The following is a 16,993-nucleotide window of genomic DNA, read 5'->3' on the forward strand; positions in this document are numbered from 1 at the left end:
GGATGGAAAGAGATTCAAAGAACCAAAATAAACATATATATTGATGATTCTTCCTTCTCTAAAGACTCACTCAAAATGTTTGTTCATTATTTTATACCTTCCTGGCATGGACAACTTTATGAACAAAGCTAAGATGCACATGCCTCAGTGGAAGAGAATCCAAAGTCCATCACTATATGAAATGAAAATGATTAGTTCAAACCCTGGAGAGCAGTGAGTGCACACGAACATCTATTTCTTTAGTACCTGAGTTGTTGCAGCATTAAAGGAAATTCCAATCAATGAGCACAGGCCCAATCCTGCAGCTACGGATAGTGCAACCAATAAGACGCCAGCCAGTCCCACAGCACCTTGGGATTTGGCACAGTCCCATCGAAGCATAGTTAAACAGGCATAGGCGAGCTGTAAGCAGAGTTATGGGGGTAGAATGGGAAAGAATAGAGGGGAAATGGGGAAGACAGAGGAAGAGAAGAAAAATTACAAAAAATCCCCAAATATTAGAATATGTAAGAATGATTCAAAAGTTTTCCCAACCCTGACCCCATTTCAATATATTAATATATATATGAATTAATATGTTTGGTATAATCAAGATATGGAAAATACTGATAGAGATTGCATAACAAAGAATACACAAAACTAATGATACTAGAAGTCTAAGATGGTTAAATTGCAAATAAAAAAAGGCTCACATTTTAATTTTAACTTTAAGACCATAATAGATCTCAGAAGTTACTGTTAACAATCAACTGGTGTGAGAATAAGATCAACAACACAGAATGTTTTTTTACCATTAGTAAGTAGCCACTAGCAACTCGGATAATACTGACATCTGAGAAGGATTTCAGGATGTCATCCAGAGTAGTTGTAGTAAAAGAAAGCACCTTCTGTGTAGAGTTTTGTGCAACACTCTGATGAACCACCTATAGAAAGACAATAAGAAAAAATCAGAAATACCAAATGGAATGATCGATTCAATTAGAATCCAAAAGCACGGACCTTTTTTCCTCCTAAATTAAAAGAAAAAATTAAAAAAAAAACTCTACATAATATAGGATAGTTAACCTTGAACTGATCATCAGCATCACAGAATTGCAGAATTGGAACTGACTTCAGTGGCCATACAATTCAACTCATTAAATGACCCCTTGATCCCAGGACAATGAAGACAATTTCTGACTAAATTTATATATATATAATTTGTAGAGAGCATCATTGAAATTCATAGAACAGAATTCATAGAATCATAATAGGTTTAGAACTGGAAATGACCTTATCTGTCAGGTAGTTCAACCCTCACACTTTACAGATGAGGAAAATAAGGCTCAAAGGTAGTTGAAGGGGTTGTGTACAGTCTCACAGGGCATATACAGCAGACTAAGAATGGAAATCAGACTGTCTGGCTCAAAATCCATTCATTCAAAAGTTTGATTTTTTTTTTTTTAAATTAAGAAGATTGTTACATTCCCTCAAGTAATATATCCTTCCTTTTTGCCTCTATCACAACTCTATGGTTGATCTGTAGCTACATTAATTTTTGCCCCTAATACAAAAACAACAAATTCTTAAGGGCACTCCTCCCCCTCTTCATTGGCTAGCCACTTATAAAAGGTCAAAAGCAGCTCGGTCGAGGTCACTGCTTGGGAAACAAAGGCCAAATAATGTCACATGACCTCACCAAGGGGACTGCAGCTGTGAGCAGATTTCGATGTCTTGCTAATGTTTTCCAGACACCTTTTCTAACTGACCAAGTGACTTTATGCAGTGTTATGGTTTAGATCTACAATTCACATTTGGTCACCCAAAACATTTTAAGATAATACCAACTGGGGGTAAGAATTTAGTTTTTTAAATTTTTAGTTCTTGTGATCTAAAAATTAAATTCCATCTTGGGAAAACTAGAAGTATTTTATAAAGTCACCAAATTCTTGGTAATTTTATAGTAAAAAGTTAACTGTGTCCTCCAAAGGATTTTACCAAATTGTAACCAAAAATTCCTTTAAAAATTTTAAAAATGAAGTTTATTCATATCTTTTTTGTTTTTATATCACCTATATTTCGAGCGTATAATTTCCCCCTCCTTTAAGTTATCCCTTTTAACAAAAGAAGGCAGGCAGGTAAGAAGGAAGGAGGAGGGAGGGCAGGAAAGGAGAAAAGGAAGAAAGAAAGAAGGAAAGAAAAAAGAAATGAGGAAGGAAAGGAAGCACTTTGTTTAACTAAAAACATCAACTGAGTATGGAAGTATAAGCATTGTTTCATACCCTTAGACTTCCAGCTCTGCAGAGGAGAGGGAGGTAGGAATACTGTCTGGCCTCTCCTTTGGGGCCATGCTTGAGCATTACCAAATAAATCATCTTTTGTGAAAATGGTGAACTTGGTGATACCAAACCTAGATTAAAGGCAAGGCTTCTTAGTGACTCAATGATGGCTTCTGGATGACTTTGTAATTTACCTCAACATACATCCTCTGCCAGGCCTCCAGAATTGCTGCTGCTTTGTCTTCATTCCAGTTTATATGTGAAACATACTCATAGCCCTTGAAGTGTTCATACATTTGCTTGGGAGTCATTAGTTGAAACATAGTCTGTAAAGCCTGAGCACTGTAACAGAAGTTGGGGGAGGGAGGAAGAGGCATAAAATAAACATTTCCAGGAAGCGATTTTCATGGCATCAAATCCCGAATGAGGGCCTCTGACTAAGTTACAGGAATTCTTTTCTTTTCTATAGCATATGTTCCCATTACAAGTGAACCTGAGTAATTATCCTATTTAGTCACTTAGGATGCAGATTTATGTACCATATAAAAGGTGTAACCTTACACACTTTTTACAGAGATAAGCACAAAAATTAAATTAATAGCTGATTTCCTTTTTCCTAGTTTCTACTATATAAAACAGGAAGAGCATAAGAGAGGATAGAATGACTAGATATAATGGAGTTCAGTCATAAGGCATAACTCCCCATCTACAGGTCCCTGATTGGCTTTCCTTGGGGGGAGAAATGCCAGACACTTGACAAGAATCTCTAAGGGCATAATATTATTTTATAATATTAACATTATGAAACTATAATTTAGCACATCAGATTTAGCTTGAACAAAGATGATTTTTTAAAAATAACTTTTGACAAGAATAATGTCCTTTGTTCCTTTCCATTGGATTGTTAGGCATTTGCTTTCTGTTTTATAAAACAAATGTATCACAAAAAAAAGAGTACACTGATTTCAACATTCTTTTCTATTTTTTTTGAAGACTGAGCCTCCCTATCTCTTCCAGGCTAGAAGTAGTGGCAATTAATCTATTTGGTCCCATTACTGGGGATGGGCACAGATAGACACAAGTCTTGGCTTCATTTCTGGCCCCATTTTTTTTTTTTAGGTTTTTGCAAGGCAAATGGGGTTAAGTGGCTTGCCCAAGGCCGCACAGCTAGGTAATTATTAAGTGTCTGAGACCGGATTTGAACCCAGGTACTCCTGACTCCAAGGCTGGTGCTCTATCCACTACGCCACCTAGCCGCCCCTCTGGTCCCATTTTTGATCTGGATCATTCTGTTCCTTTGTAGCCTATGGCCTCCCTGCTCCCAGGGCAGGTCATAATATTGGAATCAGAATTGGTGGGGTAGGCTATCGCTCTATAGCTGTGTTGCTGTTTATCTTGTCTGACTCCATAGGACCCCAGGGGTCCAAATTGTTCATTGGATTTTCTTGGCAAAGATAATGGAATGATTTGCCATTTCTTTCCCTAGTGGATTCAGGCAACAGAGACAAAGTAACTTAAACATAGTATATTTCTGAGATCAGATTTGAATTCAGGTCTTCTAGACTCCAGGCCTATTGCCTACCTACTGAGCCACCTAGCTGCCTATATCTCTATTGTACCTCAGAATTTCCTAACTCAACTGATCTATAAGCCTTAACTTTCTAGGGGAGACTACAGGTGTGAGCCAAAATGCTCAGTTTGATTTCGATATTCAGTAACCTTGACTGTCTAGCTCATTGTATGATATCAAAAATTTTGACAGAAATTTCTTTCATTCTTTCAAAAGTCAATGTAAGGGGCAGCTAAGTGGTGCAGTGGATAGAGCACAGACCCTGGAGTCAGGAGTACCTGAGTTCAAATCCAGCCTCAGACACTTAATAATTATCTAGCTAAGTGACCTTGGGCAAGACACTTAACCCCCACAGCCTTTCAAAAAAAAAAGTCAATGTAAGATACATTCAGGCTGGTCTGGTTTACTTATTTTATATACTTTGTTTCCTATTATTCTATTACTACAGACTGCTAACTAGCATAACAATTGAATGTTAATAATCATAAACTTATTGGACCAGCAAGAGGAAGATTTGAATTTTACTTTTTGTGATCCATTACCTGACAAGTTTTCCAGTGCTGTTCTTGACTGTACCACCCACAATCAACTCCTCCTGCCAATGCATGTACTTTTTGGATAATCCATGACATCCACCATTCAAAACACGGGCCACATCAAGAGGCTAAAATAAAGGACAGCCACATAATTGTCTGAATTAGTAGGCAGGTCACATGCCATGTTAAAATCTAGTGAATTAAGGACTTGTTACACAGGAGACATTAATAACAAGTCTGATGAGAGGTGTGTGTGTGTGTGTGTGTGTGTGTGTGTGTGTGTGTGTATGTGGCAAATCTTAAAGAAAAATTTAATTCTACAGAAGAGAATTAAAGAAAAATTTAATTCTACAGAAGAGAATTAAGATCAGGGATCATATTTTAATAGGAGTGGTAAAAAGGAGTTAGGTTGATTAGAAAACAAAGAATTTTCTCTCCCTTGTCCCATTTTAAATGAGGCAATAAACAAACATACTCTGGTTGAGTTTTTGTTAGGGGCTGTGACTGGGCAGTCAGGATCAGCAGGATTGAGGCAGGGTCGATCCATATAACCATGACCAACGTCTGCTTTATTCAGCATTTCCTCCCAGCTGTCCACTTGATAGTTTATTTTCTTTAACTCTTCCAGGAATTCCAAGGGGTCAAAGTTTGTCCACTGCAAAGGAGGTTTACCTCTGTAAAAGAAATTAGGGAAGGGACAATGAAAAACACTGAAAATTTTCACTTAAATCCCTCCAAATATTCATATTGCATACATTCATTTGGTAATATTACATTTTGAGGAACTTAACATAAAAAGGAAGCGCTATTTGCATATAATTCCTTATCAACTTTTGACTAGTTAAAATCTAAATGCACATTATAGAAAACGTTTTATGAATGAAAACTTCAAGCTAGGAATTAATAACTTCAATAAAGGAAGCTTTTCTTGCTAAACGAGGTAGTCAGCACACTATAAAACACACACAACTAAACTAACAGAAATTATTTGATGTGCATTTCTAAACTTCCAAGATCCTAATAAATTAAGCACTTTATAATATGCAATTAACACATTTTAATAGATGTTCTGCAATTGTTATTGAGCAAAATATTTCATCTTTTTTCCTTAAATGATCCCATAGTTATTCCAACTCCCTGACAGTCTGGCAATGCACCAAACAACAATGCCCTTCCCCCACCCCTGCCATCCCCACTATCAGTGCCACTTCTCCCCCACACTCACTTTTGAATTTGTGGTGTTGACAGACCAGAAAGGCTTTTGGCTGCCTGTTTTGTGGTTCAAACCACACTGTATCTGCTTAGCCAGGCTTAAGTCATTATTCGGAATCTCCCAACCAGAAAACACAAAACCCCTTATTTCCCATCTAAAACTGTACACTAAAGGTTAGGAGATGGCCATTGCAAATTGCTTTTACAGAGACATGCAAGCTAGGACAGAAACAATAACTCAAACACTAACTCTTGCATAATTAACTGAAAATGTCTACACAGATTAACAATAACTCTTTGAAAAATGCAGCATATACAATATCAAACTGCTAAACTGTGGAACACCCTCTACTCCAGCTTCCAAAGATACCATTTTAAAAAATTTCATTAATGATCCAAACAAGGGATTAACTTTTTACTAAGAAAACTCAAAGGTTTAACTCAAGAATAATGAATACTGATATTCATTCACAATTATACTGAGAAATAAGTTTTACTGACAAAATAAAGAACACCAACATAATTTTTCTCAGTAGGTGAAATTAGAAACATTTTAAAGAATTAACAGTCAAGATAAAACAATGATAAACTCAATGATTTGCATTTTATTTGCATTTAAATGGTAAATGAAACTTATTGATGCTAAAAGATTTTTTTTCTGGAAAGACAAACTTTTTCTTCTCTTTTTATACTCTTAAGAAATGCACAAAGAATTTTGATTTTTTAAATTTCTCAGTCACATGATTAATAAAATAAAATGAAAACTAGCATCAAAAACAATACAGCAATGCAATTCCAAAATCTCAGACATCAGAAGGTGTGACAAATTAATACTTACAATAGATATGCTGTCCCTGATTGTAACTTTGCCCCTTCCCAGAAGCAGTCCAAAGGTGTGATGATTAAACAAGGATAAAGGTATTCTATTATCTGTCCAAAACAATAAAGAATATACAATAAATTTAGATTAAAACATACCAGTGAACACATAATTTTTGAGAGAATAGGAAGGAAATTTTGTAAAAAATAAGTATACCTGATCCATATAACCTGTTTCTGTGATAAGTTCTCCTGATTTGTAACATAAATGTTCCAATTTCCACTGTCTGTAAACATAAAAAGCAGAAAAGATAATTTTTCTCTTTTGGCAAAATGTTATAGAATATTTTAATAGTTTTTTTTACTATAAGCATTTAATGTAAGAGTTTAAAAAAATTCTTATAGTATTAACTTTAGAAAAAACTTAGCAAATTGAATCTAGTGGAATTGCTTTAATAGAGAGCATTTTTTTTTAGGTTTTTGCAAGGTAAATAGGGTTAAGTGACTTGCCCAAGACCACACAGTAATTATTAAGTGTCTGAGGCCAGATTTGAACTCAGAGACTCCTGACTCCAGGGCCGGTGCTCTATCCACTGCGCCACCTAGATGCCCCCATAGAGAGCATTTTCTAAATAAAATATTCTGCCAAAGCACTATAAAAGTTTGTTTTCTAAATATAGTCACTTCATAATCTTGTTTAAATTATTAATTTATTTAGCAACTCCCTTCCATGAATTCAGTGCTAGATAACCCAATCCCTTTGCTCACAAATCAAGAATTAGTAGGGATAATATTAATGAAGATTTAAGTAAATATAAAATTATTCAATTATTCAACATTTTAAAGATTTTTAATAACAGAAATAAGACTAACTAAATATCTTCTACTGGTTGGTGGTTTTCAAAATGTACTTTCTAGTTTTTAAAACACATTTTTGGAGTAGGCTGACAAGACTGATTTCACTTATTTTAGGTCCATAAATCTAGTCTTATAATGGTAGGAACCTGTCCTGTAAATTGACTGTTATGAGGGATTCTCTCTTGAAGAAACTTCCTCTGTCAGTGCAGGTCAGTATCTTCTGTATAATTTGAAATCTCAGAGTTTTACATAAATTACTGAGGAATAAAGTGACTTGTCCAGGCTCACAGAGTCAATTATGTGTCAGAAGTGGGACTTGAACTCAGGTCTTTCTGGCTCTGATGCCACGTTTCTGGTCTTTATTCTATTCTACCTCCATTTTCTGGTTCTTCATTTAATCATTTTTAAATATTCCATTAAATAATTATGTTCTTTCCACAATGCACAGGACTCTATTCCCTCTCCAGGAAAGTCCTAACTTTGTATGAAAAATAAGAGGATGAAAAAGCATGTATTAAAGCACTTTCTGTGAGCAAGCTTTGTGTTAGTTTGCTTGAAATAAAAATAAAAAAGAGGACAGTCTTTTCTCTCAATAAGCTCATTTTTGACTTTAAAGGACAGTTCAGAGTCAGGGCAAATGGGGAGGCATGGAAGTCCTAAGGGTTTGACAGAAGAGAGAACTTTAAAGCCCAAGGGTCCTTAACTTTGTTCCACTAGTGGGCCAGATGTTGTGCCAGGGCTCTGTCCTACATTGGCATTGACAAGGTATATGGTAAGGTTCTAGTGGTCTTTGTCATTGGAAAGAACAGAGTTGGTGAATTTATCAACTTTAAGCCTTGTAAGCGGATAAGCCAGCAAGGCTGGTTTTGGGGCAAATTCAGGCTGGGAGAGGGGATGAAGAGAGAAAGTTTTTCTGATGGTGGTAGATCTTAAAGCTTTTGGGAAGATTCAGATAGGACATAGCTTTCTTGGCATCATGGGACATAATTTCCCTTAAAAAGAGATTTATTATTGACTTTAAGGAAATGTTAAACTTCCCCTTAGCAATCAACAAGTCTTTATTATTAAGTCTCTATTATTTATAAATGTACTTTGTGCCAGGGACTGGGTATACAAGGATAAAAAAAATGGAATAATTCCTACTTAAAGCCAAAGTTCTACCCATTCCAGCTATTAAAATCTTAGTCATCCTTCAAAGCCCAGAATAAATTGTACTTCCTTTGTGATGTCTGACTAGCTAAAAGTGATCACTTCTTTGAACAGTACTATTACTATTCATTAACATTTATTTAGTTATGTCATTACCTGTACTTAAATGTCTTCTCTCTCCAACTAAATTATAAGATCCTGTAAAAGCAAGGGCCATAGCTCATATTTCTTTCCATTCTTCACAGTAATCTTCAGTAATGTCTTCAACTAGACTATTACTGTTCAATAATTATTTGCTGATAGGTGGGATCTAAATTAAATCTTTCAAAGAAAGGGTAAATGCACCTTCAGAGCCATTATCACTATACTATTATTTTCAAAGCTGTAAACCACCTGGTTCCTTCTGTCTGTTTGAAATTCTAGGCTGAAGCAAAGAAAATATCATATTCTTTCCTAGTGGTGCTATCCCTATTTTGGATGAATGAGAAGTGACTTTTCTTCCTGCCACCAAAGAGCATATAAGAGACTAAGCATGCTTACAGGTTTAATATGGGTGCATTAATTAGAGAGAAAGCCATAGATACTAGGTCTTAGCAGAAAGTGAGCACTTTGGGAATAGGGACTAGGTTGCTTTTGGCATTGCATCTCTAGCACCTAGGACAGTGCACTTATGAGCACTTCATAAATGTTTATTTTATTTGAATCCTCATCAGATCATTTCCTTTCCTAAAGATCCTCTGAACCAATTCTTAAAATTAACAATGAGTTAATTCTTCTACTGAGAAGTCTATATCTTCATTTACAATGTCATATATAGAGCCTACACCAATCTAATAAATACATGCTTTTTTACTGAAAGCAGGTTTATCATACAGAAAATTATCTAATAGCATTATTCACTGAAAAACTTTACATTAAAAACTTTCCTTTATTCTTTTCAAATACCTTCCATATATAACTATCTGATTTCAATCTTATATTAAGGCAGACAGTAGTATAATGACCATTTCACAGATTAGGAAACTGTCCCTTCCAGTATAAGTCATATTCCATTACAGCTCACCTTTTAACTCCTAGTCCAGCTCTCAGAACCTAGTTAAGTCACTCTTTGATTTTGCTTCCCTTTCTATCTTTTAAATTAAGAAAATAAAACTTGTTACCCACTTTGTAATAATGCACTTGAGTCCCTGAGTAAAAAGGAGCTCTCAGTTCTTACTACACTTCATTGATAGATTTCATACTGTATAAATAGACAATTTCAATAATTCAGAGAAAAAAGCCTAATTTTAATGAACTGTTCATATTTTATTCAAACTTCAGATATTTGTATTACTTGTACAAAATATTTATTTTTACTTATGTTATCACATAATGATATTTTAAAGCATATTTTCTTTTAATCTAATTTTTGGTTTAATTATTCTGGATTATAGATATTATTTCACTAGATAATGGCTTAACCCATTTTTGCAGTGCCAGGCAAGACTGACAACATAGAAGGAATATCTTGCTCATAAACAGACTCTGAGGGCAATTCCAAATGAAGAGTTTCAAGAAGATTTGAGTAATGGAAGTATCCCTGGAATAAGCATGATGCTCTTCAAAGATTTCTACTTTGTATAAGTTCTGAAAAGTTTTTTTATTTTTATATCAATCTCACTTAATACATTGTTTAATGAGCATTTTTTAGGGGAGAGGTTTATTTCACTTGACATTTTGTTTTCAAGGAGGCAGCTAGATGACTCTGTAGATACAGCACTACTCCTAGAGTGAGGAAAACCTAAGTTCAAATCTAGTCTCAGACACTTACTAGCTGTGTGACCCTGGGCAAGTTACTTAACCTTTATTTGCCTTAATCCATTGAAGGAGGAAATGGCAAATCACTCCAGTATCTTCCAAGAAAACACAGTGGACAGTGTCCACAGAATCACAATGAGTCAGACATGACTAAAGAACCAATTTGTTTTAAAGACCTAAGCTTCATCAGGAAGTTTTTCAAAGTATTAAATCATCTAGTCTATGGTTCATGAACACTAACTTTATTTAGATTTTGCAAAGTAGTGATTTTCCCAGTGTGCAAAACTCCTGGTATAAGAATTTCCTTCTTCAATTCATATTGCAATAAGACTATAACTTAATGGATAACTTGCCAGAGGTCACACAGCTAATAGTTTCAGATGTAGGATTTGAACCTGGGTCATTCTGATTTATACCCAGTCTTTTATCTACTTTGTCATGCTGTTCTCCCTAATAACATACATCATTTTTTTCCTGCTAGGATATTAGTCAGTGCTTTCTTTCTTGGCTTACCTGTTATACATATATACATGTACCCTGCTGGCCTGTAATGCAGAGTCAAGGTGCTGTTTGAGTGCCTCTACTGTAAGAACATTGGCACCATCTTCTTGTGGTGTCTGTATCATGAGCTGAGGATTAAACATAGCCTCTTCTCCAATCTTCTGACGTGTATAATTTAATTCTCGGCTTACTCGTCCACCAACTGACAGATAAAGAATTAAGATTTCAGTTAAAAGTTAAAAAAATGCATGCTGCTGTATGTCAATGATAACTTTATTTTATACTTCTTTTAAAGGTATTGATTCTTTTTTGTTCAGCAATTTTATGATACACAAAAATCAACCAAGTGTATATAATGCGTTAATAAATTCCAACTACCAGTAAATAGACTTGGTACCAAAAAACTCTACTATTGCACATTAACAGTTGCCCCAATTGTAGTAAAATAAGCTCCAAGGTATATCAGAACTTGTTATATCCTTTTGTCTGCATTTTAACTAATATTCCATATGAAGACATTATTAAAGATGGGGAGGGGAAAATTTGAGAAACCTTTTTCTCACAGACTAGACCAAATATTTCTACATTACAATTTCTTAACACTTGTATAAACAGTCTGTTCCAAAAGCTCATTTCAAGATAACTGGATTCAATTTACACTCTTCTCCTAAATAATCTGACAAAGGTAACAGAGAAATGTTTTTTCACAATACAGAGAGGAAGGAGGACAACTTGCTAATGAGTATCCTGGCTACAGTTACAAAGTGTAAAGAATAAGGTTAATCTCAGATCCACATGGAGAAGTTCCCTTTGAGAGGAAAGCACTATGGTGAACACCTCTTGTCATTAAAACAACCAATCTTTCAATGACTTTGGTCAGAGCTAGGCAGAATTAAGATACTAGCACATGAACCATTAAATGCCTGGAACTGTTGGTAGAAATGTAGTAATTTGATTTGGGGAATAATAATTTTTGCTTTCAAATTTGGTTCTGTAATAAGTCAGGCACATGGTGGTCTACACTATGGTTGAGGGTTAGGACTTTGGAGAAATTTCTTTTTTAAAAAAGTTAAGAGAACAATTGTCTGATTAAAGGACCAATAGTGAGTTTCATTGAGCTCACATTTTTCCAGGGTAAGTGGTTATCTGGGGTCTTAGGGGATAAAAATAATATAGGAAAATCTCAGGATTCTCACAAATTTCAACAGGGTTTGATAAACTCTAGCAAAGATATATATGTATATATATATGTATATATACATATATACATATATATATATATATTCCCTGAAGCATCAATTAAAAATCATGCCTACAGCACTACTTTACAAAGAACAAGTACATTTATTTACTAAAAACTCACCTCCCACCATTACAAATATTTTTTCTAAAAGTTTAACATTTACTACTACTACTACTACTAATAATAATAATTGACATTTATATGTAATAGTAACATTTGTAAAGTGTTTTGTAGACATTATATTTGCTCCTCAACAGGCTTGTGAAGGATCTTTTTTTTGATTGCTAAGATAGACCTGCAGTTTCACTATTATAGGGGGCTCTAGGTGAGAAAACTCCCTTTAGTCCAAAAAACAGGGAACTGAGATAGAGAATAAGGGATCTGTTCAAACTCATGCAAATTGTGTAGTCAGAGGCAGGATTTGAACTCACATCTACCTGATTTTGCAGCTGGATTCCTATTCCTTATCCACTATACCACATTTCTCTGTTAGAGGTATTATCATTCTCATTTTACAGATGAAGAAAAGGAGGCTCAGGTAGGTTACATGCTCAAGGTTTGTTTCTGTGAGCACTGAGATTAAAAATGGGTATATGTGTTTGAAGGACAGGTGGCAGACAAGTACTTTGTAGATGTCTCATTTTGTCTTGGAGGCTATGCTAGCAAAATTCAAGTTCTGGCAAGGCCAGCAAAGGCTTTTAAACATGGGCATGGGTATGTCTTCTTGTCCAACAAGATAGGTAAGTTCAAAGATGCTCAATATTATGTTGGCTGCAGGGTGATAAATTTGAGGTCTCAGAAAATTTTTTTTTAGGTTTTTTTTGCAAGGCAATGGGGCTAAGGGGCTTGCCAAAGGCCACAAAGCTAGGCAATTATTAAGTGTTTGAGGCCGAATTTGAACTCAGGTACTCCTGACTCCAGGGCCAGTGCTCTATCTACTTCACCAAGTAGTTATTCCTAGGGCTCAGAAAATTTTAAAGACTGTTATGTAAATTGAGAAAAGATTGCAATCTGTTTTGCTGGGCTAAATGCCTGAAGCCTTATAGGCCCTTGAAATTAAGAAGTATTTGTGTTCAAATATGACAAGAACCATGTAAAATGAATGACTATTAACCCTGAATAGCTAACATCTAACTGTAATAAATCAAACATGGATATACACAAATCAGTTAAAAACTTTTTTTTAAAAAGCAACAGAAGACTGAAAGTAAATTTATATAGTGCCTACTTGGAGTTATCCTCCTCCCCCAAAGGGTCCATATATACAAACAATTGCTTTTTGTGGTTTTAATGAACTGGGACCTAAAGGGATGCCTATCAATTGGGTAGTTGTTAAACAAAATATGATATATGAATATAATAGAATACTATAAATCTGGGAAGAATGATATCAACTGATACAGGGTGAAGTAGGCAGAACCTGGAGAACAATTTATGCAGTGACAATAGTGTAAATATACACAATTCTAAGATACTATTTTTTCTCCTTTTATATCCCCAGAGTTTCGCTAATTGATTATTGGCTGATTCTCAAGCAAATTGTAAAAACATGAGAGACAGTCAGTACATGGAAATAGGAAGTGGAGTGATGTACCTGCTATGTGGTGGAAAGATACAGAAGAGTAGTTTGAAAGCATGGTAGGTTCTGGTAAAAGTTTTTGAATTCTTATTTTTAGAGTGGGAAGATTTGGGGATGTATGAAGGAAGAAAAAGTAGATGGATAGGGAGGTAGTGAAGATAAGAGAGACACAAGGGAGGAAGGGATGATTCATAATAAGGAAACAGAGTACAACGTCACAGCTGACTCTTGAGAGTCATATCCCAAAGACATAAATCATATTCAGATACCTTAGTATCTGCAACCTTAGTCCATAAAATGTTATGATGTTTACTTTTTTAAAAAAATTATTATTTCCTTTCTTATTCTATTGACCAATCTTATGTATGACCCTAGTTGTGATATCTTTGTATATGCACTTATATAATGACTGTTCCTATTTCCATATTTTCTAAAAGAATGCTGCTTCTAATTCTGGTTACCGACCTAAATTTTATTTTGCTTTTGGAATTTTCAGAATTTAGGATTCATTTAAAAGCCTTGGTCAAAACTCTTACAACACAAAGAACAAAATCTTTCATCTCTGCTCAAAGTGACTGTTCACTATCAACAGAAATAAATGCTTCCTTATCAAGTTGCTGCCAGACTATATTAAACTCACTGAACAAGAAAGCCTTAGCTAATCAGAATTACGTTAATTCTTCAGTAATTAGAATGGTAGATAACTTCAATTATAGTTTCAGTAAGGGAATGAGGGTAATGATGGTAACCAAGGCTTATATATTATCTGAATGTATGAAAGTAGTAAGTAATCACAAAAACTAATGGAATTTAATAGAGGTTACATAATGTTGACAATTGTCAGATCAGAATCACAAAACTGTATAAATTATTTTGGTTTGGGATTTTCTGAAATGATATTAAATTTCAAAATTAGAACCTTATTCTAGAAATTGCAAGGTGTAATTTCTTGGAGCATCTTTATTTTTTTTATTTGAGATTCATTTTAAATAATTTATTTATAATCAGACACATTGATCTATATAAGTGGGAAATGATCTGGTTGAAGTAATTTAAAATGAAATCAACTAGTATCCACTCATACCTTTTTTTCTTTACCATTGCCAATGAGGATAATTGCTGCAACAGTATGGAAACTTATAAAGCCAATAACTTGCAAATATTTTATATTAAGTAGATTGGACTGTTATCATAGACAGATCAAAGAACTTAAAACAGTTAATAATTTAAATATTCTTTAAATATCTATCATCCTTTCACTTGTGAAGAATCCATTGTTCACAGAGCACCAAATTCAAATGCTGCCTTAGACACTTCCTAGCTATATGACTTTGGATAAATCACTTAACCTGTCTCAGTCCTTCACAGGGTCAAATGAGACAGTATAGGTAAAGCACTTTGTGTACTTTAGAGTTCTATGTAAAATGCTATTATCTGTAGTTTTCAAAAACTCAGTGTTGTTGGCATATTTTATTTTTTGTTCAGATCTGTGTTTTCATCAGTGCAGGAAATTACAAGTGTATAAACTCCCTCCATCAGTGTAGATAGGCATTTTGTCTATAAGTTAGAGTTTAGAAAGAAATTATTGATCATTGTATAAAGGCAACTAATCTGCAACTTTAGTCTTTCTCACAGAGCAACCTCAGATGATGGGAGGTTTCATGGTCATATAGCTGCTTCTAGTATAATTCAGAGACAGGGTTTAAACTCATGTTATTCTGACTCCAGGGTTGGCTCTCTATTCATTATGCCATGCTGTCTCTCTTTTGTCCTTAATTTATTTTATTCTTAATCAAATGTTATCAACAGTTTTTCCTCCTGCTACAAATTACAAGACATTTCATTTGCTTGTTTTTTGAGAATTTGTATCTTCTAGACCATCATATTACAGTCTTTTGTTTTCATATCATTATTATATATTTAAACATTGATAGACTCTCCTAACTATTAAGTACCTTGGTCATACCTGGCTCAATAAGTAGCTTTGAGCATTCAGATGCTATTATGTCATTCATTATTTAGCGAGTGTACTATGGAGCTAGCTATGAGGAATGAAAATTCCTTCTGAAGAATTTTATGGATATGCTTGACTTTCACTCCATTAGCAAATAGGGAAAGGACCAGTGGTTTCATCACTAAAGGGGAAAACCATGGGGAAATTCTCTCTATCAATGCAAGTTGGCACCTAGACCTATAACTTTAAAGAGTTGTCTAAAGTAGTGAGAGAGATTGAGATTTTTTTCAGATTAATCAAAGTCAGTATGTGTCAGAGGTGAGGCTTGAAACCAGGTCTTTCTCACTAGTAGGTTCTCTAGCCATTAAATAACACTGCCTCGTATATTAGCAAATATCTCTCCTATATCATATTCTTGGCAACCAAAATGAGTATTTATTACCTTGTTGCCCTTGCCATTCATAAATGATAAGAATTTTTCTTCTGATGAAGTTCTACTTTTCAAATGTTGGAAATGAAAGTTTTATAAAAAATTTGGGAAAACATCTTTCCCTTCTCCCTCTCCCTATTTATTTTTCAAAGTTAAAGTTCACACCTTTGGGGAAAAATGACTTTAAAATAAATGTATCTTCATGCTATGCTTTACACCCAACTCCATCCATTCATTAAAGATACAGTCAAGGAGTATTAAATGCCTACTATGTGCCATGCAATATTTTATTTCTTCTGCATTCTAATTCTTAGCCATTTCCTATTCTTACTAAAATAAAACAGTAATAAAACCACCACTAACCTATCCAATAAAAGATTCAGGTTTAAATTACACCATGGGATATATACAACTGGCAACTCAAGTAGAGATAGTAAGTACATGTACTCAGTATATTTTATTTTCCACATAAGACACAATGGAGCTTCTACAATGTAAAATCTTAGGAAAAAAGAAACAAATGCACAAACTGAGCTTTAAAGACTTTTCCATAGTAATCAAAAAATAAAACTAAGTCAATTTGGGTGGGAATTACTAGGACCAATCTCCTTACTGCTGGCACTCCATTCTCTCCCATAAGTCAACCCAGGAAAGGGGAGATGGTAATTAAGAGCACATAAATACCATCAACTTTATTTTTTGATCACCTGTGAGGTTTTCCAACAATAAGTTCTTCAGGTGAGACAAATACAAAGTATATGACACCTCTCTTCTACTCTCAACAAAGTTAGTTTTTCAGCATGGCCTGAACCTCACTCTTCTAAGTTAAGTGGAAGGTTGGTACTTCAAGCAGCAAAGTCCAACCTCATAAAGTCTCCTGTACCTGGAAAAAATATACTCAGCCTTTTGAGAATTCCCTAGACTGAATAACTCAGTGCTATTCTAACCCCAAAAGAGACCGTTAAAAAAGAGCCTGGTAAAAGAAATGGAAGAAGTTTTTATTTTCTAGGATGTTCACCTTGTTCCTCGAAACAGATAGCATCATCAAAACTGATGAGAATTTATCTTAAGATTGGTACAAATTTTA

General features: G+C 34.5%; 1 protein-coding gene across 1 annotated transcript in view; it reads right to left on the minus strand.

Annotated features, from left to right (window-relative positions):
- PTCH1 (patched 1) overlaps positions 1-16,993 on the minus strand; it is a 77,244-nt gene that overhangs the window by 41,573 nt on the left and 18,678 nt on the right. The window contains exons 3-10 of the mRNA XM_074205080.1: positions 10,713-10,902; positions 6,613-6,682; positions 6,415-6,506; positions 4,840-5,038; positions 4,371-4,492; positions 2,453-2,600; positions 792-923; positions 247-402 (exon numbers count right to left, since the gene is read on the minus strand). Of these exons, the coding sequence (XP_074061181.1) occupies positions 247-402; positions 792-923; positions 2,453-2,600; positions 4,371-4,492; positions 4,840-5,038; positions 6,415-6,506; positions 6,613-6,682; positions 10,713-10,902 (1,109 nt within the window). The remainder of the gene's footprint in view (positions 1-246; positions 403-791; positions 924-2,452; positions 2,601-4,370; positions 4,493-4,839; positions 5,039-6,414; positions 6,507-6,612; positions 6,683-10,712; positions 10,903-16,993) is intronic.

Source organism: Macrotis lagotis, chromosome X, assembly GCF_037893015.1.
Source record: "Macrotis lagotis isolate mMagLag1 chromosome X, bilby.v1.9.chrom.fasta, whole genome shotgun sequence".
NCBI lineage: Eukaryota > Metazoa > Chordata > Mammalia > Peramelemorphia > Peramelidae > Macrotis > Macrotis lagotis.